This window comes from Camelus dromedarius, chromosome 8, assembly GCF_036321535.1.
Source record: "Camelus dromedarius isolate mCamDro1 chromosome 8, mCamDro1.pat, whole genome shotgun sequence".
In the NCBI taxonomy this organism is placed as follows: Eukaryota; Metazoa; Chordata; class Mammalia; order Artiodactyla; family Camelidae; genus Camelus; species Camelus dromedarius.
Genome location: NC_087443.1, coordinates 15372674 through 15395815, shown reverse-complemented (window position 1 = coordinate 15395815; position 23142 = coordinate 15372674). Strand labels below are relative to the sequence as shown.

General features: G+C 44.6%; 1 protein-coding gene and 2 pseudogenes across 1 annotated transcript; 1 reads left to right on the top strand and 2 right to left on the bottom strand.

Moving 5' to 3' along the window:
* The first annotated feature begins 234 nt into the window (after window positions 1–234).
* On the top strand, window positions 235–4285 carry LOC116151733 (ral guanine nucleotide dissociation stimulator-like). The gene is made up of 6 exons (XM_064488641.1): window positions 235–426; window positions 724–807; window positions 1673–1792; window positions 2652–2762; window positions 3396–3589; window positions 4222–4285. The coding sequence occupies exons 2-6, from the start codon at window positions 730–732 to the stop codon at window positions 4283–4285; spliced, it is 567 nt and encodes a 188-aa protein (XP_064344711.1). The 5' UTR covers window positions 235–426; window positions 724–729.
* Window positions 4286–7577: 3292 nt separating this feature from the next.
* LOC135321793 (zinc finger protein 532-like) lies at window positions 7578–18950 on the bottom strand (annotated as a pseudogene).
* The window catches only part of LOC105101452 (CDK5 and ABL1 enzyme substrate 2-like), a 54565-nt pseudogene continuing 39000 nt past the window's right edge, over window positions 7578–23142 (bottom strand).

The window sequence follows — 23142 nt, the reverse complement described above, 5'->3', positions numbered from 1 at the left end:
CAGTGTCAGTGGTGGCCTGGAAAGGATGGGGGAGCGACATTCAGAGAGGTGATGAAAGCATTTGAAGTTGGGACCCAGGGACAGGGGAGGATCCAACTGCATGTGGAGTGAGGAATAAAGAGGGAGCAGAGTCCCAGGTTCTGGTTTGAGCCCATTGGGAGATGGAGCTGCTGCAAGGATAGGGGGACGAGTGGGAAGAGAGTTCCAGAAGGCAGCCTGGAGCCACTTAAACCTTGGACGCTTATGAGGTTAGATCAGTTCTGATACACTTTATTATTTCCTGGAAGTATATTTGATTTACAGTGTTGTATATGTTCCTGGTGTACAACATAATGCTTCAGTTATAGTTGTATATATGTTCATTCTCATGCTCTATTCCATTATAGGTTATTACAAGTTACTGGATATATTTCCCTGTGTTACACAGTAGGTCTTTGTTGTTTATCAATTTTGTACATACTATTGAGTATCTGTAATCCCACACTCCTACTTTATCCCTCCCCACCACCACTTTCCCCCCTGGTAACCATAGATTGTTTTCTATGTCTCTGAGCCTGTTTCTGTTTTCTAAATAAGGTCATTTGAATCACTTTTTTGTTTGTTTGTTTCCACATATAATTTATAAATTTATCTTTCTCTGTCTGAATTACTTCACTAAGTATGATAATCTCTGCATCCATTCCATTTACCTGGAAATAACATTATCTCATTAATTTTTTATAGTAATCCATGGTGTATATAGGCGACATCTTCCTTATCCATTCATCTGTCGATGGACATGTACTTTGCTTCCACATCTTGGCTGTTGTAAGTAGAGCTGCTGTAAACATTGAGGAGTATGTCTGGGAAAACTAGAAATTATCATACTATGTGAAGTAAGTCAAAGACAAATAATGTGATATAATTAATATGAGAAATCTAAACAAATGGCAAAACTCATACGACCTTATAATGAATCCATGGGGAAAAATTGCTTCCCAGGGGGTTTCAACCAAGTGGCGGTACACAGCTGATGAAAAATACTCCGTTCATGATGACCCAGAAGCTGTTTTTACTGCAGTTGGAACTGGCTAAAACCTGACAGCAAGCCTGAGTCTTGGAAAGAGTCATTTAAGAGCAGGAACATGAAGGAAGGAGCAAATAACATTGACAAGCCCAATGGTGATGGCAGCCATCATCTTCCTGTAAATCCCTGGGCCACTGTGGGTACAGCCAGAGAAATCCAGCTGGCCAGGCTGTGTGACTGCTTAAGGGGACAGTCTCCTGCATCCAGCACCATGGTATTGAGCGTGGACTGTGGAACCAGACTGTGTTTGATCTCAGCTCCAGCCCTGCTACCTGCATGGCCTTGAGTCACGTGCTCTGAGATTCTAAGCGAAGGCCTCAGCCCCTCTTGAGTTTGCTATGGAAATTAGAACTCCTCAGACCTCAGGACACTCTTGCCCATCCCTTTTGTGTGGGGCCAGTTTCTGATGGCCACACAGACTGTGAGCACCAGCTTAAGACACACACACACACACACAAACACATAGACACCTGTGCACCACTGTACATTGAATAAGGATTATGGGGTGGGATCAGAAGAGGAACAGACATGGAGGAGGAAGTCAGAGAAAGAAAAACATGGATTGAAAGCACCACCTACATGTGACATCACTCCCCCATTTTTTAGGCCTTATTCCACTTACACCTGAGGACATTCCTAGAAGTATCTGCTAGAATCATTCCCATTGTGCAGGTGGGGAGACACAGACCTGGACAGACACCAGGACTTATCCAGGATGGAGAACAGGTAAGAATGAGGAGTTCAGTCTGGAAACCAGGACGTCTTCTCACAGCTGCACACAGACCCTCCCCGGGAGCCATGGAAAGGGCAGGGCTGCTGTAACTGTGGAAGAGGTGGGTTTGCTTGGAGAAGGGGGTGAGCAGGCAACAGCCCAGAGGGCTGTGTGTGGAGGTGTTGTCTGAGGAGGGGGTTCCAGGAAGTGGACCCCAGGAAGTGACATCACATCCTTAACAGACCCCAACCGAAATGGAACCTGGTTACCAGGCACCCACATTCTAGTGATGGCCCCAGAGCCAGCTCACTTGGCTGGAGACAGTTACAGAAGAAACATGCTCTCTTCTTGTTTCCCAGTCTCTTGGGGCTTCTCCGCAAGGAAACCCTGGACTGAGAGGTTGTTCAATGGCTGTAGGCGTCTGTGGAACCCTCAACCCAGACGCCTCTGGCCTATTTTGAGGAGGTGGCCTAAGGTAAAACAGGGTGGCCTGGAGAAGGCCAGTCTAGGACCAGCCTCAGTTGGGGGCCCTCCCTGGGCAGGCCCACTGCCCCTCATCTCCATGTCAGGGAAGGGGAACTTGAGAGGAGGTGTCCCCTCTGGGCAGGAATAGGTTGTTGAGCACTTGGTAACATGGCCACATCCAAGGACAGGGCTGATAAGGGGGAAAGAGGACTCCTGAGGGGCATCTTCTCTGTGTCAATGGGAATACAAGGCCCCCAGTTTGTCAGCTTTTTTGTCCTTGAAGGAGGTCTGTGCAGACAATGGTGTATGTGTGTCAGGACTGGAGATGTCTTATGGGTCGGAGAACCACCAAGAGAACCAGACAGGGCTCTGAGGTCTCTGCCTGGCCGCTGGGCACTGTGTTTGCAGGACTCCACACAGAAAATGGGACAGGACCTGGTCAATGGAGTCCCTGGCTCCATCTCCCTGCAGGAGGGGCAGGTGCCCCACGACAGCAGCAGAGCCCAGGACGGGCTCAGGGTGAGTACGAGCGAGGAGACTCCACACCCAGGAAGCCCCGGGCCCAATAGCTGCCCCACTCCTCCCCTGGGCTGCCTCTTAGAGACCTGCTGGCAAAGGGATCTGATCCCCTGTCTCCCCTACGTGCCCTCACAGCCCAGGCCGTGCCTTGGCCACATGCAAGTCAGTGACCACATATGAGTCCGAATCTCAGAAAGAGACTTTGACAGAACTTCAGTTCATGTAAAGTCAAGGGTGTTTCTGCATTTTTCTACAGATTGTCCTGTTTCTCCTCCATCCCCACGTGTCCACATTAACCTGAAGACCCTGAGCCCTCCCACCCCAGGCTCAGCTGCTGTGTTCTCATCTCTAGAATGGGATGTTGTGACAGCAGGCACAGGGATGCAGTGGTGCATGCAGGGAGGGGCTGACACTGCAGTGCTGACACAGGGATCTGAGGCACTGACGCATTTCATCATCGCCCTTCGCCCCTTGTACTGGTGATGCCGAGAACCTTAAATCTGCTCAAGGTTCCCCTGTTCCACCACATGCACAGGACCCTGAGGCTTGAGGAGTCAGTCTGGTCTCCAGCCCCAAGCTCCTGGGGGTCCCTGGTGGTGCCTCTGACTCATGCCTCTCCTCTTTCCACCCCAGGTGGGAGTTGGACCATCCAGGTCCAGGGATGAGGCCTCCAGGGTGTGGAGCCTCCAGCAACACAGACTGGAGAAGCTGGTGGCAAAGCTGGTGACTGCCATCCTGGGCAGCCACCCCTCCTATGTGAACACATTTCTGGGCAATTATCGAACTTTTGCCACCGCCCAGCAGGTGCTGGACCATCTGTTCCGAAGGTGAGCACTCTGTCTTCATGGACATTGGTGACTCAGCCACCTACCAGCAGTGCCATGAGGCATTGTTCCTCTACCTCTCAAAGCCTCAGTTTGCCCCCCTGCACACTGGGGTCAAGAGAGGATCAGACCCTAGGAGGGTAGGAACAGAGGGAGGCCTTCATGGAAATTGCTTTCTGTGAACCTGGCTTACAGAAAGGGCAGCTGGTAGGGCTGTGGTTGTGTGAATTTGTCATTGTCCGCCTACCCATGAAGAAGCCCCTACCTACTGTGTCACTAGGACTTTGGCCTTGGGTGGAACTGTTTTCCCGTTTCAAAGGGGATCTGTGATGCCATCAGCTGTCCCTGTCCTGGGAGAGTGAGAGCAGGGATCCCTGGGAGGGACAAGTGGGGTCCCAGGCCCACTCAGATGTGTGCTACAGGGCTGGGTGGGCTCACTCATTCCTCCAATGTATAGGAAGGGCCCCCAGGGCCAGGGGCTTTTCTAGGAACAACCATCATTAAATGCATCGAGCAGACATCAGCCCTGCCCTCCAGGGCTTCCATTCTCTGGGGTGTCACACTGTCACACTAGACAGCACATCCAGCTAGTGTGCTCGGGACGGTCCATGTGACGCCTTCCTGCTCTCCTCTAGATACGGGTGCATCCTCCCTGTTACGGAAGAGGATGGGGGATCCCTGCACCAGCTGAAACAGTGAGTCTCTTGGATTGAAGTGGGAAGGACTCCTTCCCCAAATAGTGTATGAAGCTCTGGGCTCTCTGGTTGGGAAGAGGTGGGCAGCATCCTGGATCCCACATACCCTGTGATTCTGGCTTGAGAGCAGAAGTCCTAGGGCTTCCCCTGGCAAAGAGGAGATGAGACCCAGAGAGCTGTGGATGGGACTGTGGCGCTGTGAGGGGCATGTGGGAGATCAGAGGACAGAGTCAACCCTGAAGAAAACCCACACCCAACCCCTATCTATCCCATCACTGCCCACACGCCCTTTGGGAGACACAGAACACAAGGAGTGGAGAGCATCCTACTCACAATCTAGTGTAGCCTCAATGGTGGGGACTCAGATGTTGCTTAGGGGACCCAATGAGCCTCAGGGGAAAGCAGAGCCCATCCTGATGATGGTGAGTGATAGGGGCAGAAGGAGACCCAGGCAGGGTCCCTGGGGGTTTATTCAGCCAGCAGGTGCAGGAGCTTAATTCTGAGGTGAGAGGAGGCCCGTGGGCAGGCTGGGCGGCCAACACAGCCTGTCTGTTTCCTCCTGGGTCAGACACTCATAGAGCAGCTCCCGTGTGCCTTAGTGGGCAGTGAACAGAGCGCATAGTCTGCCTGTCCTAAGTGAGGTGCCATCCAGTGGGGAGGGGCAGGGAGATGGATATACCACTGTGACAAGTGTCCCTGAAAAGGTGATGTGGTCACATCATTGAGCAAAGCCTGTCCCTTCAGGCAGCTTGTAGCAGCCCCTCCTCTGTGTCCAAGCCCGCCTCTGCCCAGACTGCTAGCTGAGGTGGGACATGGAGCAGAGCCGGCCTCTGGATGGGCAGGAGCCAAAGGCAAAAAGGCCGAAGTCCCTGCAGGGCTACCCTGGGAACCCAATGTGGTAGGAAAGGCCAAGGCTCTGACTGTGGTGTCTCCCTGACTACCCCCAGGGCCATGTCGTCAATCCTGGGCACCTGGGTGCTCCAGTACCCAGACAATTTCCACCAGCCTCCAGAATTCCCATGCCTTAAGACCATTGTCACTTACATAGAGCTCAGCATGGCTGGCTCAGACCTGGAGCAGCAGGCCCACCTCCTCCTGGCACAGCTGGAGCAACTGGAGCTCCCAGAGGCAGACAGTGATGGTGAGGAGGATGCAGGGTTGTGATGGCTGAGCGGCGAGGGGAAGGCACTGGACCACATAGAGCAGAGTCTAGGAAGACTCCCTGAGGGTGGAATAGGGACTGAGAGTTTACTGAGTAGCAGTGAGGGCTCCCCTGGCTTTGGGAGACACGTGGGAAAGCAGTCCTATTGATGAGAGTTTCCCTTCTTGGAGCCACAGCACCAGCTCCAGAACCCGCTGGGGAAGCCCCTCTTGGAGAGCCAGCTCCAGCTCTCCTGCCTGCGACAGCGCCAGAGCCAGAGCAGAGGGACGCGCTGTAAGTATCAGTCAGGCTCTGCTGCCTGCCCTCACCTTCAGTGCTGGAATGCCCACCGTTCCTGAGGTGTCTGAATTAACAACTCCTGATTATTCTCAGAGGTGATAACATATTACTTGGGACCTATTGTGTCTGGCTGAGTAATGGATGAAGACAATGATCATCATTGTTTTTTGGTTTAAATTTTACACATTTAAAAATTAAAAATAAACCAGGACATTGTCTTTATGCTGGGTCCTGTATATGTTCCCTGCAGGGGAATTTTGATTTGCAACAGGGGCACCCAGTTGAGCTCAGATGTGCAGAAAGTGTCTTCCCAAACATATCAGGTGCCAGAGAAGCTGCAGGAAGGTCTGAGCCTCAGGCCAGGTGCCCTAGGAGGTGCTCACAGGCCCTCCCAACCCTCAGGCTCCCCCATCAGAGACCCACTGCCCCGCCCATGTCCTGTCCCTAGGACTGGCATCCTCGCATTCAGCTTCTGCAGGGGAAGTACCTCTGCCTTTCCCCCAAAACCAGTAATAGGGGATGAGGGGGGCCGATGGTGTCCATCAGAGTAATGTCCAGCGATCCCGTGATTGGAGGTGACCGAGTGAGGCCACGGTCAGCGACCTCTCTCTTCTCTGCCTGAAGATGGATGCCCCCATGCACACAACATAGGTCCTCACAGGGAGGAGATTCTGAGCTCTTCCTGGAGCAGGGAAGACAGAAGCCCCTGTTTCAACTGGGAGCAGACAAAGGAGAGATCAGAGGACCCAGGGGAAGGGCTGCCTGGGCTGAGGCTCGGCCTTGAGGCTTAGGAGCACAGGCTCAGTGTCGGTTTGTAGGACTTGGCCAGAAATGATCACACCCAAGTCTGAAGGCAAAACCAAATTCACCTCGACAAAATGCCTTCAGTACAGAAGCCCAGATATCCCTTGTCCACTTGGAGGTTTTGGAAGCTAGAGATCCTGTGTAGCTCATGATGGACCTCGGGTTCACTCACATGCTTCCAAGTTCTCAGAAAATCACATACAACACCTGTCAGACTTCTGATTCTGCTAAAAGCCCCACCTCGTCAAACCTCTAAGGAGATGTTCCGATGTCAGCCAGTCATGGGAAACTTGCGGTTCGGCTGCTAGGATCTGTAGTCAGGCTGCAAGGGCCATCCAAGACCCTTGCAAGTCACCCACCTCTATGTTCCATAGTTTTGCTTTGAGAAATTCTTCAACCCATCAAGCCCCGGGGTTTGTACTCTCCATTTCAGGTAAAAACTGTGTGTTCCTGCTTTGCAGACCTTGCAAACAACAAACTAGCCCTTTTGCTTCAAGACATCCTGATTCTTTTCTGGGATTTCATTCTAACTTTAGGATGACATCAGAAACAGTGCATAACTTGTTCAGATGAATGATGTCCAAATCTTGATTGAGTATTTAACTTAGATCAAGCACTGAGCAGAGAGCAGACTGAGAACTGACTGAGGAGCTTCCTGGTCTGGGAGAAGCTCAGAATCCACAGAAGGAGAGATGACAGGCTGGGAAGTGCCTGTCATCCTAGGAAAATGGACAGGGCTCGTGCTTGGGAAGTTCAGGGAAGGATCCTAGATTTAGAAGCTTCCTGGGGAGGACAGCATTGGGCTCCACTTTCAGAGATGAAGAAGACATCGTTGTGGAGGAAGCTGGCAGCAGGAGCAATAGAAGCAGGTCCTTTAAGGGCAAGGGACCAGAAGGAACATGATGCAGCTTTGAAAGTCATGTTTTCTAACATTTTCAGTGGATACGATCATTACACCTGGTAAGTGACAAAGTGACTCGTAATAGAGGGTCATCTCATTTTTTCAAGTTTGACATCATTTTAGATGAAATGAGACACAGATGCTGTGTGATACATTTCAAAACTGTGTTGACATTTTATTGTTAATGTGAACAGCAAAGGGCCATGCGTGTCTTTGAATAGACTCACTTCTCTGCACCAGGAACACAGGGTTGGGATGTGGACACGTGACCCAAGCATATTCCCACTCTCTCCCTGCAGGTCCTGTGAGGCATCGACCTCCTCTCTTCTCTGCTGTGGACCCAGGGCCCAGCTCAGGGGCTCCATCAACACTCCCTGAGACCCCGCCCTTGGGAAGTGCCCGGTCATGTCACGATCAAGACAAGGACTTGCACTAGAAGGCAAAACCAAGACTTTGATCTTATGGAATTGGCATTCTCCTAACAGCAAGATGGATGTTATGTGTGTGTTAATGTTGCGTTTGCCATCCATGGAGCCAGCGGCTCCCATGCCATTCCTCATACGGCCACCAGAGGGACGTGTGTCACTGCTTCTGAGAAACAGGCTGCTCCATTCCAAAGTGGTCCCTTCCACTTTAGCCTTCCTCAGAAGATGTTTTAGAAACTGAGGCTTTCTTTAAGCTATAGGGATTTGCTTTTCTTCCTCCACCTCATTTGGAAGCTAACGTAAATTTACTCCAATTCACAAAAAGGTTAGCCACTGAGTGGAAATTGTCCCTTGGGATACACAGACGTGTCTCATTCTGTGTCCAGCCCCCATGTGTGTCCACCTCTGACCCATCCTCTCTCCCTCCAGCCGTCTGTACATATTGATTTCAATAAGACACTTTGACAATCAGTGTAATGCTGTAGAGATATTTTAAATTGTGTTGTCTTTTGTATGTGTGTGATGTGGATCATTGAGTGCAAGTGCTCTGCTCACAAGACAGTGGGGTTGTCCCTGAATCCCTAGGAGACAATTGAAGGGGGGCAGTAGGCCTCTGTGGGAGTCACTCACCTCCTGGTGAGATCTCCTGCTCAGCACAGCCAAGGTGGGTCCACACTGTCTCCTATGCTCACAGCACTGAGTCTCCTTTCCCCTGGGGAGCTCTGCAAAATACCCTGTGTATCCTGAAGGAGCATCACGGTAAGAATCATGAACAGTGATGATAAGAAACTTGGGAGAGGGACAGGTTTTGATTTTAATTACCTGATCCTCTTCCTACAGCAGCTTTCCCTGTATTGTGTTCTAACCAATGCTCAGCCACCTGGGAGCAGAGTCTAGGCCTTGTTTTCCAGTATATTACAGGTCTCTAGTCCAGCGCTTGGCCAAGAAGACAAGCTCGCACTCCTGAATGAATACACTTAGGAGGGAAGACAGGACAGATTTCCAAATGTATTTGAAATAGAGACTGTCCTGGAGCTGTCCCGACAGGAGGTCATCATGCATAGGCACCTTCCTCACCTGCCAGGCCCTTTACTCCTCAAGACCTTCCCAGAGCCCCTCAGCCAGGACCCACATGATCCCAGGGGTCGCCCAGGTCACATCTCACCTTCTGCTCTTGCTTCTGTTCTCACTTCGCCCCTACCTTGAATGTCCCTGAGGTCTCAGAGTACACCTTTAATTCCCTCAGGGATCCAATATCATAAAAATAGATCGTATGGTCCTAAAGTTCCTTGCTGGGACTAAATTAACAAATCAATAACCACATGGAGAAACACAGCTGTGCATGACTACTGCAATGGGTGTTTGTCTTCAGCTTTCTCAGGGGTCGGGTGATGGCTCCTCTAGGCAGTCTGAACTCTAGAACAGGTTCTTCTATCTTCCACTTGGGGCTGGGAACCTTGGCATCTTCTTTTATTTCCATTTCCTCCTCATTGGTGGCGTCTGTCTTTTCTTTCACGTCAGGATCCTTAATACCATGCATGAGTTGGATGTGTTTCTCCAGCATCAGCTGTTTCATGAAGGCCCACCTGGAGTCTGGGCAGTGCGAGCAGGTGTAAACCTTCCTGATGCCTTTGTGTTTGACCCGGTTGTGCTGGCAGAGGCTGAGGGATGAGCTGAAAGATTTTTCACACTGGTGACAGGGGTGATTCCTCATTTGCTTCCCGTGCTCCTTCCTCACGTGGGAAATGTCAACGTCTCTCTGTGTGAACAGGTGGTCACACCCCAACACGATCACCCAGGACTGGCCACTTTTTTTGTTTCCACTGATTTCTTCACAGGTGGGGGATTTCTTTTCCAATTTCTCTTTCCCATTCATGGATCTGGTGTCTTCTGTGTTTTGATTTGCTGAATTTTGAGTTCCAGGCTTAATGCTCAAAGGCAAGTCTATACCCAAGTTTGGAGGCCCTTCCATGCTTTTCAGTGTTCCACGCATAGACGTGATATGGTCCATCATGAGTTGCTTCTGTGCATGTAAAAGAGAACAGTCTGGACACTTGAAAACAGGCACCTTCTGGTTTTCAATGTGCTGGTCAAAGTGGTGATACAGCAGGATTTGCAGGGTGAATACAGTGTCGCACATGGAACACTTACTATTCTTGGCTCTCTGATCCTGATGCCAGGGTGCTGTGTGTAGGCATGTGAATGTGCACTTGGGGCAGACTTAAATGCCACTGGACAGATAGGACACTTGTAGAGGACTTCACAGTGAGAACCTTGAATGTGAGACTTCAGCGTGGCCGCATCAGAGGAGACAACATTGCAATGTGAACATCGAAAACCAACTCTCACGTGTAGTTTAGACAGTTCTTGGTGACGTGGGTCTGGAAGTGCACTGACCTGCAGGTGGCCACGCACTCGGGGCAGGTGCAGGGAGATTTGTGCTGATGGATTCTCTGGTGGGAGGCGGAGCTGCACTGGTGAGGAAGCAGCATCTGGCAGACAGGGCAAGTCTTTTGTCCACTCATGTCTGCAGCCTGCTGGACGTGGGCAGCCAGCCATGTCTCATCCTGGAAAACTTCATTACACTGCAAACATTTCAGACTATGCCTACAGAGCTTGGTGGGTCTTCATCCCGAGGCATAGCTGGAAGGATGGGTGAGTTCAAAGGGGCTGATGTGACTGTCCCACTTATGCCAGATGGGATTTATGTTACAGTGTGTGTGCCGGCCCCATGGAGCTCAGCAGAGTGGGAGATGAAGCAGGATACTGGTTGATGGAGAAACGAGCATTTGACCTGCTGGCACCGGCTTCACCATCAAGTGGGAGCCCTGCATCACCTCTCCCTTCTCCTCGTGCCCACGGACAGGGGACGGGAGGCTGCACTTCTTGTCAGTAATGAGGTTCCTACTACAGTGGTTGCATGTTACTTCAATGCACACACTGCATCTGTCCTAGTGTTGGCTCAGGCTCTTTTCAGGGCAAAGGAGTCCCCATACTCCAAGCACTTGTACCCACGGATTTATAATGTGATGCACGCGTTGGCAGGAGGACTGAGCTTGGGGATGTAAGCTGGGACTGAGTTGACGCCATGCAGCACCTTGGTGAAAGCTTCCACCACAGAACTCTGCAGGGAGGACACTGCCAGGACCCATGAGAGCTTTTAGGGTGGCTGCGAGGCCACGGCATTGATTATTGCCTGTTTTATTTGCTGCTGAGGTGTGGTGAGCACTTGGCAGAGCTCAGAGGTGGCCTTGGCACCCTGAGACAGAAGGTTAAGTTGGCAAGGTGCAGAGTCTTTGGCACAAGTTTGGCATTGGCCAGGCTGGAGCCCGGCACCATGACAGTTTGCTGCTGGGTGGCACTGGCGGCTTTAAAGATGGCGCTGCTGGTGCTCTGAATGGAGGCAGCAGATATGACTGTGTCTTTGACCATCGTGTTGTTGGTGAGCTTCACGTTAATGACTTGCGAGCCAGCCGTCTTCAAAGCTGACACCAGGAGGAAGGCGGTCACCACAGGCTTGATCGTGACCTGTTTGGGCGTCAACTCGGCAGGGGCAACAGCGTTGGTGATGACCACTGACTGCACAGGTGTCCTGAGGCTGGAAGGAAAGGACAGTGGCTGAGGCTGGAGATGACAGATGCGACATCACGGACACCACCATGGACCCCGTCTGCTCTGAAGGCTTTTTTCCAGCATCAAAATTATCTTCGGAAAAAAAAAAAGATTATCTTCGGGCAACACCCACATCACCATCCCCTTGATTTCCCCAGAAGATGTCTTGATGGTTTTGGTGCAGACTTTGGGGATTGCTGGTGTCGACCCTGCAGGAGAGGAGGGCGATCCCTCGCTACTGTTCTCACTGGAGATGCATCTGGCTGCTTGAGGGATGATTTTTCCATCCCTTTGGTGAGACTCTGGGATTCAGGAGACTTTTCAATGGTTCTAGGGCTGTCATTTACTTCTTTGGGTAACAGAGAGGACCCCCAGCAATTGGTCACTGGTTCTTCAGAGGAGTTGGAAGCAGCCTTTTTAGCACTGAGGGCTGCAATCACAGCTGTACAGGAGGAAAGCCTGGAGGATGGCTTGGTCCCTGCTGGTGCCACACCACCAAGGGAGCTGTCATTCTTCTCAGAGCTCAGCTTCCCCTCGTGGACCCTGTTTTCAAGCACCGTTTCAGAGATTTCCTTCAATTTATCACCCATTTTTCTGACTTTAAAAGGTTCGTAAACAGTTAGATTTATACAATTTGTCTCCATTTCTCTCTCAACAACTTTGTTTTTATCTAGATTGCCTGATGTAGAGATTCCAGTTTTGCTTAAGCTTAAGATGTTTCCCATCATTCATTAGCAAGAAGCAGCCAGACTATATATAAACTTATCTGTTATAAGAAAAGTACATGGCCTGTCTAAAACCTGTTCTATTTCAACATATTTTAAAAATGACTTAGAAGTTCATAAAGAATAAAAGAAAAATCTCTTCTAAGGGTGCTCACCTATAATAAAAAACACAAAAGAAAATACATTGCCACAAGAGGAGGAGGAACAGGGAAGTTTCTGACTTGATTTTTCTTCACGGGGCAGGAGAGGAGAGTATACGTTGCCCCTCTTAGGAAATATGCAGCCAGCCCCCTCTCTCCCTCTTCTTTATTCCTGTCAAGGTACTTTTGGAATTATAAATAAGCAAAATAATGATATGAATAGAATTTCAGAAAAGATCTAACAAATGCATTGCTAACATAACCGTGTGCTAAGGTACATGTTGTCAATCACCCACAGTCTAAGTGACCCTTCCCACCAAAAGCCACCACAGGCCCCCAGCTGGGAGGCGGAGCATAAGTTACTCCTACTGAGTTAACAAGTTTGCAGCTAAAATACTGAGAGATTTGTCAATCTTTAAATGTCTGTATTTCTAAAATATACTGCAAAGTGGAGAGTATGCTGTAAGGGCAATAGCTATGGTCACTGCCTAGGGAAAGGAAAGCCGGATTTAAGAACGTCTTTGACCAATTTCTAGGGAAGGGGCTGAGACCACAGCGGTGGGGAGAGAGGGGGCTGAGGGGTCTGTGCGGGCTGCTCAGTAGAGAAGCGCACTCCCATCACACAGGATAAGGGATCAGATCCTGGGTTCTGAGTGAAAGCCTCTCAATAAGGCAAATTCGTCCTCTTCTGTCACCACACTGCAGAACACAACATCGTGAGTGGCTGAGGGGTGGGAAAGGGAGTCACAGCATTTATTTTTAAGCAGCCTGCAGCAGGTACAAACAGAAAAGGTGGGAAACAGCGTGGCCTATTTGGGAAATTTAGAAAGTGCCAAAGGGCTCTGGCAGAGTTAAAATTTGGAGAATGTAATTTTAAATTTGGGGTCTTGCAGCAGTAAAGTCACCATTGCCTAAATGGTGGTAAGTCAAGAAAGACTGGTGAGAGAGGAGTTATGGGATCAGACGTGCTCTTAAGGAAGCTAGCTGTGGCGGCGGCAATGGCGTGCAGGACTTCAGGAATGGGGAGTCATGAGAGCAGCAAGGACAGGAAGGGCAGAGAGGAGACTGAGCCCTGCAGGACGTCAGGTGTCCGGGGGGTGATGGGAAATGACACCAGTATCTGCCGGGCCAGGCAGGCTGCCCTCACCACAGAGCAGCACTTACTGCGCAGAATCACCTGCTGTTCTGTTTCTTTTCCACTTAAGCATCGGGCAAACCAATCTCCTTTACATTTTGTTCTATCAGATAGCTTTTTGAGGTTAGTCATAATCATCCCCAAGGCAACAAAGACATCTTAGTTTCTATGAATTCACAACACTTCCCACAACCTAAGGACCTTATGATCTCTTTAGAAGCAAGAGAAACATAGATGAATAGGAATTTATTAACATAGGAAAGATGGCCCAAAATAAGTCACATTTGATAATAACTCAATTAATTTTAAGAACGATTATTTAAGAAAGACCATGACCAAAATCTGGGTGTGTGCAAAACACGATAACTAAAAATCTTTAATTTACATAGCATGCCCATCTGGTTCCTTTGGGGGTGGGGGGTGCTACTGAAGGAGCATCTTCTTTCCGTTTGCTTGGCATGTGTTTCTCATTTGCCCTTAAAAATCTCTGGATTTTAAGGAAATAAGAAAAAGAACTGAGCTGAAAAGATCACATACTGGAAGGGGAATAAAGAACTTGAAGGGTCGCCAAAGCCATACTAAAAACACTGGCCTTGACCCTGAAAGGGCTGGTGCCACCAAGGGCCAAGATGAAGTGGGCAAGTGTGCATTTAGATCAGAGCTTGACTACAATATAAATATGAAGAGATGGACAAGAAGGATTCAGAAAAACACACAGGATTCAAGACAAATGGATACAGGGGGAAAGCAAGGCAATGTAGAAAAGTTGATGGCAAAAGTGAAGAAATGTGAGAGGGTTGATAGACGCCCTTCAGATCATGGTCTTTACTTCTAGTCCTCCAGCCTCAGAGAAGAAAAACTAACCACCCCACTATACAATAGACCTCCCTCCACTCTTTCTTGCAACCTGAATGCCCCTGGCAGCTAAGGGGGAAAACTCTCCCTTTTATTTTAAAATCTGGCTCTTCTATTGAGAATTTCTGTTAAAAAATATCCATATGTTTCCCCTTTTAAAGGAGACCATCCCAATAGCCAGAACCTGTCCACTTCTGTGCTAATTCAGCCCAAATGTCTATAGACACTCACATACTTCTCATAGTTAAATCACGATGATCTAAATCTCATGTAGTAATCCCATTTCCCTGGCCAGTGGGTAGATCAAATTAAAGCAAGTGAGCCAGTCTTGGCCAAGGCGCGGGGAAGCCTACTTTTTGCAGTGGGTGTGCAGGGGTCCTAGGGGAAAGAAACCATTGCTCTTACAAATAAACATACGGGAAGAGGTCACCTTCTTCCACTGGACATTAGTTAAATAGACAAGTCACGTAGCTAGAGTCTGCACAGGGCCGTGAAGACAGCTAGCAAAAGACACGATGACATGCAGGGGACAGCAGAGTGTAAAGACAGAAATTGAGTCTTTGATGCTCTCACTGAGGCTGGACTTTTGCACCTGAAGCCAGTTGAGCACAGATTGTAGCTGATGCTCTCTTTGACTTCAACCAAGGGCACAGTGAATCCATTCCTCCATTAGCCTGGGAGTTTCCTTATTAAACCCAATATATTCTTACTTTGAAATGTATCTTGTAAACTTCACCAAATGTGAGGGGGTAAGCAAAAGTCATAAGTTAATTAGGTAATGATAAGAAGCTGTCACAATGGAATCTTTTTAAGACACATAAAACAACACTGAACTATTACTTACTGGACTCTCTTGGCAGAGACACCCAAGAAATAGTGCTGTGTATGAGGCCACGATGCAATCCTCCATGTGTTTGCCAGCATGCTGAACAGCTGAAAATATTTAAACCAAAAACTGTAACAGTACATTAAAACACACATGCACACACAGACACACAAAATCATTCAAGAAACCAACACCTCTGTTAGTCATCTTTCCTTCAGAATGGCTAAACATCAATAAATGACGCTAGGAAAATGGAATATCCACACATATCAACAAAAAACAACACAAATGGAAGAGGACCTTAATATAAGAGCCAAATCATAAATCCCTTAGGAGAAAACACAGGACTAAATCTTTGTGACCTTGGGTTAGGAAATGGTCTCTTAGGCACAACAACAAAACCACAAGTGACAAAATAAAAAATAGGTAAGTTGGGCTTCATCAAACTTAAAGCTTTTGTGTTTCAAAAGACACCATCAAAAAACTGAAGACAACTCACAGAATTGATCTGCAAATCACATACTTGATAAGAATCAAGTCACTAGAATATATAGAATTCCACAACTCAACCAAAAAATGACAACTCAGTTAAAAATATGGGCAGAATTCTTTGAGAACTATTACTGTAATTTATGACAATAGCTCTCAGTTTACAAAGTGAGGCCAATAAAAGAATCCCCAAGTTTCAGAAGTATAAAAACCTTTAGGGGTCATATTATTCAGCTGCTTCTCCTTACAGATAAGTAAAGAAAGAGCCAGGAAAGGAAAGCAGACCTTGCCTGCACTGGACACATACCTTCCTCACTGCTAGGAAGCCTGTGAAGAACTCCCACAAGCACTAAAATATCAAAGCTTGTCTGCACTGAACTAGAGAGGCCATAAACATAGCAACATTATAACAATATATGAATTAAACATGTTTTGGAGGAAAAAGAACACATATGTAATTTGAATACATCAAAATAAACACACCTGTATTGAGGTCAAGTTCTTCATCGTCTTCCTCCTCCTCCTGTTTCTCTTCTGTACCATCCGTCTTCTCAGTTGACGCCCGCCGCATCTCTCCACTTCGTTCTTGCCTCTCTCCACTCTCATCATGCTGAGTGGTGGGAGCGTCTCTGATCAACTCATCTGTTTTACTTTCTACCAACTGGGCTGCTCTCTCTCGCTCAAGGAATAGCTGATAAAGGTGATTTTTGAAGATCATTAAGAGAGATCACCAACCAGCATGTATATATGCAAATTTGTCTCAATTTGCTTTTAAATACTACTAATCCTAAGAAGCATGTTGTCTGGTAAACAAGAGTAAATATCAATAAAAGCCCTTGGTCTTCATCCAACTGAAGGCCAAAAGTATAAAAGCTGTTGAAATTCAATCAATCAAATTAAGTGTATCTACTAATGATGCAGGCATTCTGTTTATAAGACTGGGAATCTCAACACTTTTTCTTAATTTGGATAATATTGAGAGGAAATTCAAACAAATATACAAATCAAAAGTTAAAAGAATTAAACAATTTTTAAATCCTAGCAGCCTGGATAAATTAACTGCAAGGAAGAAGGTACACTGAATAAAACGTAATACTGGGGGAAAGCAATGTGGCTTCTTTAAAAGGAATTTAAAGGGATAAAGAGATAAGCAAGAACCAGTAAAAGTAAAAAGCTAGTTCTCAGAGAAACACCTAGAACTGGATCTCAACTAGAATACTTGACAATGGAAGTACAATTGTCAATGGAAGGACACACCAAAAACTCTAAAAGGGAACCCACTAAACCTCTTGCCTTCACTCCCTTTATTTTCATGTGCTGGCGCAGTGCTGAATGTACAGAAAGCATTTCATATACTCACTGATATGACTGGGGAAACCCAAAGTTACTAATGACAGCTACCTGAAAACCACAGGCCAAGGAGATCTCAAAAATTTGCTAAATATTCACAAGCATGGCATATAAAATTTAATACCCTCAAGAAAATAAAATTCCAGCTTTATGTGAAGCAGTGTTTCTTAAAATTGGTTCCAGGTTCCCTAGGGGTCCCCCCAAATCCTTTCAGGGAATGTGTGAGCTCAAAACTGCATTCATAAGTATACTGAAAGGTCAACTGACTCCTTTCATTCTCTCACAACTAGACAGTGGGAGTTTTCCAGAATCTACATGCCACGTGATTATGTTTATATATCAAGTGGCTAATAGAATGAGTACTTGAATTTTACAACTTTTTGCTTTGACTCCTAATTTATCAATAGATAAACCACACATAAACAAAAGTTACTTAGTATGCCCAATAATTATTATAATGTATACTTTATATCACATAAAAGTATACAGAATAAAGAAGTCCTGAAACCCAAATGTTTGAAACGGAATGATTAGGCTCCTAGTTATGACTGAAGAAAATGACAAGTTCTTGCAGGTTATTACCTGAAGACACAGATCAAGCATGTCTAGTTTCAGAAACGCCAAAAGGATTAACAGGATAGCAAAGGCTTTGGAAAAAATGGAAAAAAAAAAAAAGGTTCATGATCACTTCTGAACATGTGCAAACTGTCACTTAAGGAAATGACAAAGGTAGCTAAGAACTGGCAGAAAGTATTATATGGGGGAAAGTAAAAAATAGTAACACCCAGCACTGTCAAGAAGCAAAAACCCACATACAGTTTTACAGGGAGTAAAAATCAACTGACGAGGGAGTATGTGATTGGGGTGGGGCAAGTTGGGGCATCAATTTTAAATATACATACTGTGACACAATTCCTAAGCCAGGAAATTACTCCAAAGACATATATACTTTCAAAGCTATGCTCCAATATTTAGGTACACACAGTCCTGGGCACAGATCAGACCAGTAAGTAATGCTGGAAGACTTGAACCAGATGGGATAAAGCTAAAACTTGATTTGTAATTTGTTGTTAATAATCTACTTTTGATTCATATACAATGAGGCCTTGTTTCTGCTTTTTGATAACAATGCCTAAGGAGTGATTACAGTAGTTGAAAACAGTCAGCAGAATAAGTAATGGCACACATCCTAACCCAGTGTACCTCTGCTCTCACTGACCAGGTGAGAGAGGAGGAGGAAGAAGAAGAGGAGGGGAGGGAAGGTATGAAGGAGGGTAGGTAACACCTGATAAAGAAACTGGACAGATGTAAAACCTGAAGGTGTTAGTTTGTTTTTAACTGGCTGCTTACCTGCACTAAAGCCTGAATTGCATGGACTTGTCCAGCCATCCTTAAACTACCAACTCCCTCTCCACTACAGAAGGAAGAATCAAAAGAACATGATGCTTCCATGTTGATGAGACACTGCCAATTCTGAGCATTATACTCAACTAGATTTACCAGTAGTCCTAAATCCTACAAAAGGTAAAATATGCCTGTTGCCACAGGTGAGAATTAAAACAAGTGAATACAATATACAACTTTTACTGACAGCTAGAAAACTAATCAGTGTGCTATGAGCTTCAAAATGGTTAATAACCACTTTATAATTATAAATAATGGCCATTCCAAAGAATGATTTCACCACTTTTAGTTCTCATATTCGTTATTTTTACACATGGCCCTTCATGGTTCCCTCCTGTACTGTAAGAATTATGTTCATAGGGAGTCAACTGAAACCCAAAGTATATTGAACAACTGGTTCTTAAATTCAAAACTAAGATGAAGTTTTTATCATCTTAATAGATCAAGTACTCATTTCTGAAATAGTCATTTGAACTCACCAGCTTTTGAATAGCAAATCTCTGCTTCTCAGGTAGGTACTTTGGAATCTGAAGCACACAGTTCATCACTGTGCCCATCATGCCACCCTGCTCTCCTGTTGTGGTGCTGTCCCATTCTGAAACAGGGAATGGGAAGAGGATAAAGGTTGTTATCATTTTTATGACACTGACAACTAATATGTATTAATACAAATATTAAAAATTAAAAATGTATAGCTATTCCTTTATTGAGATACACTGTTGACAATAATATTTCTGAGCTGAGCTGGTTTTTAAAATATCAACTGCTAAAAGCAGTTAAATCTATACATGAGTAAATGAATTACATGATGGCAATTTTAAAATGACTACATTAAGACAAGAAGAAACAAGGCGATTAACTTATTTTTACATGTAATACAATCTTTCAGTGAGAATATATGTAGAAAATATGACTGATGTTTATCATTAGTTAAATTGAGCATCACCCCAATGATGTCCCTCACGCCGTCTTCCACTGCTTTGCCCATGTGATTAGTGATATTCTGGGGAGGCAGAGGCTGACTGTCAGGTAAACATGTACTGTTCTCAGCATGGTTATACTGCTTAATGAATTCTTCACAATGTTGTAATGCTCTTAAGACAAAACAAAATAAAGGCGGTTATGCTAAACAAACATAGTTATACTAAGAATTTCTACCTCCTTGGACCTTACTGTTTTAAACTTGTCATAAATGCTGCTAAATTAATTTTTTTTCTATTAAAGAACTTATAATGTATTATCTACTCAACTGTGTACCAAACATGTCTGGTAATCACACTAGGCCTAAGATTTTACGAAAACTTGATACTATTAATTTTTCCAAGCAAAGTTAAAATTATAAACTCAATGCAGAGGTTTATAACTTTACTACCCACAGCTGCCCGCTATTTTACCAAAGTCTCCAGCATAACAACCTACCACAACATATCCCCAAACAAGTTAAACTTTTAAAAGCTAACACTGGGCACTTCCGAATTTCATTTAGATGTTTTTTCATTTCAAATGTAAGCTCTTAGCGTAGGTAAAGAATATTATTTATATTAATATTGCATAATAACCTTGTATAGATAAATATTAAATACTTCCTAAACATCAGAACAAATCATATTTTTTATGGAGGTACTGGGGATTGAACCCAGGACCTTGTGCATGTTAAGTGTGTGCACTACACTGAGCTGTACTCAAACCCCACATCATATTTTTTAACATGAGGTCATTGAACTGACATGTCTCCTGGCATCATCTATACCCAAGGATTCTCAAGATGCTACCCAAAATAACAAAGAAATGTCATCTTTAAGTGGGTCTAGTATTTCTGAAAATGCTCTTTAAATTGCCATGTCCATTGATTTTAAAAAGTCTATGAGAGATGAACTAAGCTGACTCTGTCGGCCAAACCTTCGTGTATTATACACCACACAAAACCCTTAAAGAAAACTGTACTATATCTCATTGCTCTCCAGCTGCTCCTTAAAACATATTCTCTGGTTAAGAAGTGGTTCCTTGTGTCTAACATGAAATAATTTGTTCTTTAGAAGTTTGGGGATGTTCACCAGAATGACCATGCTGTTACTGTTAACTCACAGGCTTTAAGGAACACTGAGCTAATAAATCTGCTGGGAGGTGAGGTGGGAACAGCAGGAGAATATTTAATTGTTCAATATGCTATCCCTGCATTTATCAGGGTTCTGCTGAAAATTTCAAAAAGCCAGATAACTGGTCTTTCACAAACACCCAATTCTGACCTCTACTGCCACTTCTAAGACATCTGATGCAAAGGTCCTAATTACAAAGGTTCCTAACCACCTCCTCTTAGAAGGCATGTGTCAGGGGTCATGTCAAATATACAAAAGACATTTTCAAACTAAGAAACAGATTTTAACTTGCATGAATACACTTTGGTAAGGGAGAGTAAACTTGATTACAGAACAATATGCCTTAACGGTACTAAGTGTGATGTAATTTACAACTATAAGACAAAAATAGATGACAAGGAATCCTACAGATAAAAAGCAAATCTATTAGTAAGTAGAGGCTACTAGAAATTTGAGACTATTGGAAATCTGAATAATGACTGCACATATGATAATATTAAGCAATTAATAATTTATAAGATATGAGAATGATATTGTGGTTATATTTTAAGAGTCCTCTTTTAGAGAATATATACTTAAGTATTTATGAATTAAATGATTTGAAATCTATAATTTGTTTCAAAATAATATAGAAAGGGAATGGATGGGTAATACATGGAAACAGGACTGGCCATGACTGCTGGTTATTCAAGCTGAATGACATGTACAACAGGGGTTATGATGCTACTGTCTACTTTTATCTCCATTTGAAATTCTTTAAAATAAGGGGTTAAAAAATAGATAAACTTGAGTCAGGCTGAAGTGGGTATTTGCTACTATACTAAGGCTGTTGAACATACATCCAAAGACAATAAGGAATCACACAGATTTGAAGTTTGGGGTTCTTTTTACAAAACAGAGATCCATGAAAGGTTAATCCCCGAGGTACAGGTATTGTACTGGACAGGCTAGAGGCCAGAGAACCAGGGCAGCAATATCAACATCTGGGATAGAGATGTCAGGAAGAAGCTGCTATAATGAGCTAGAACCAGGGCTGGAGATATACTTGGAAATTTTACATGCACTGAGGAGGATAAAATAAGGCTATTTGCAGCCACACGGATGGACCTAGACATTATCATATTAAGGGAAGTAAGCCAGAAGGAGAAAGACAAATACAATGATACCACTTATATGGGGAACCTAAAAAGATGACATGAGCCTATTTACAAAACAATAATTACTCACAGAAGCTAACAGACATAGGAACTTATGTCTTTGGTAACATGTAGTTACCAAAAGGGGAAGGGGAAGTGGGAGTCATAAATTAGGAGTTTGGGATTAGCAGATACAAACTACTATAAACAAAATCAATAAACAACAAGGTCCTACTGTATAGCACAGGGAACTATATTCACTAGCTTGTAATAGCCTGTGATGAAAAAGAATCTATGAATTGATATCTATCTATCTATAACTGAATCACAACGCTGGACACTAAAAACACAACACTGTACATAAATTTGAAAGGAAAGGAAAAGAAAGCATGACGTTTCAGAAAAACTTACTTAGCTGATGAAACAATGAGTTGTGAATCTTTCTATGCTCTCAAGTAGCTTTGATTCTCTGGATTATGCACCATTACCTAAAAGGAAAAATTTTGAAATTTTGTGGCAATTCATAACATTCATTCATTCATTCATTCATTCACACATAACACACAGTGCTCCAGAAGACATAAACATCAGGAAGGATGATCAGCCCTTGTCTTCTAAAGGAACAACAACCCGTGTGTCCTTAATCGAAAATAGTACATCTGTTGCTTTACTACCAAATTAAAACATCACTGTTATAACTGCGTGTTTATAATTAACATATTCTGTGCTATAAATTCCTGGTAATCAGTTACCAAGCACTTTACAGGTCAGAAAAGAACAATCACTAATTTAATAAACAAACTGTTAAAGTTCTTAACGTAGATTCATCTAGAATTCTTAAAAATTTTATATTTACCAAATGTACTTGAAGCACTCTACAAGAGCCAAGGAATAATTTCCACTTCATCTATGCCAGAAACTTTTCATTTACACTAGATCATTTTCCCATAGATGTTTCAAAAAAAATCCCTTGCTAATCCAGTCTGGCCAACACACAGCCTATGTGTCTTGAAATTCACTGCCAGCATAAATCCTAATATACTCTGAACTTGCTTCAGTCATTCAGGAAAGTCAAAAAACAAATATACTTATGGCATACAGTTCAGTAGTACTCTTCAAAACCAAATATTATAATAAGCTGTGATCATAAACAATGTGACTGAAACAGTAGTTACATCAAGAAAGTTACTATTTAAAAAATTAAACAAAACCCTGACTGCATTTAACTATTACCTTCTACAAACAAGTTAATATATTTAAGCAGAAGTCCACATTAATGAAAGAACTATAACATTTGGCAATATGAACAAACTTGACACTCATGATTTCATACGGCACAACAAACAAAAAAAAAAACTACACTGGTCATTTAACATGTAAACTTTGGTTGCTCAAAGAATGCATTACAATTTCAACTTGGATTAGCAAAATAAAACTCAAGGGATGTTTAATATAAAACTATGACAGTCTCACACACAGAGTCATATTTAAGATTAAGTAATTTCCTCCAATATTTGTTCAT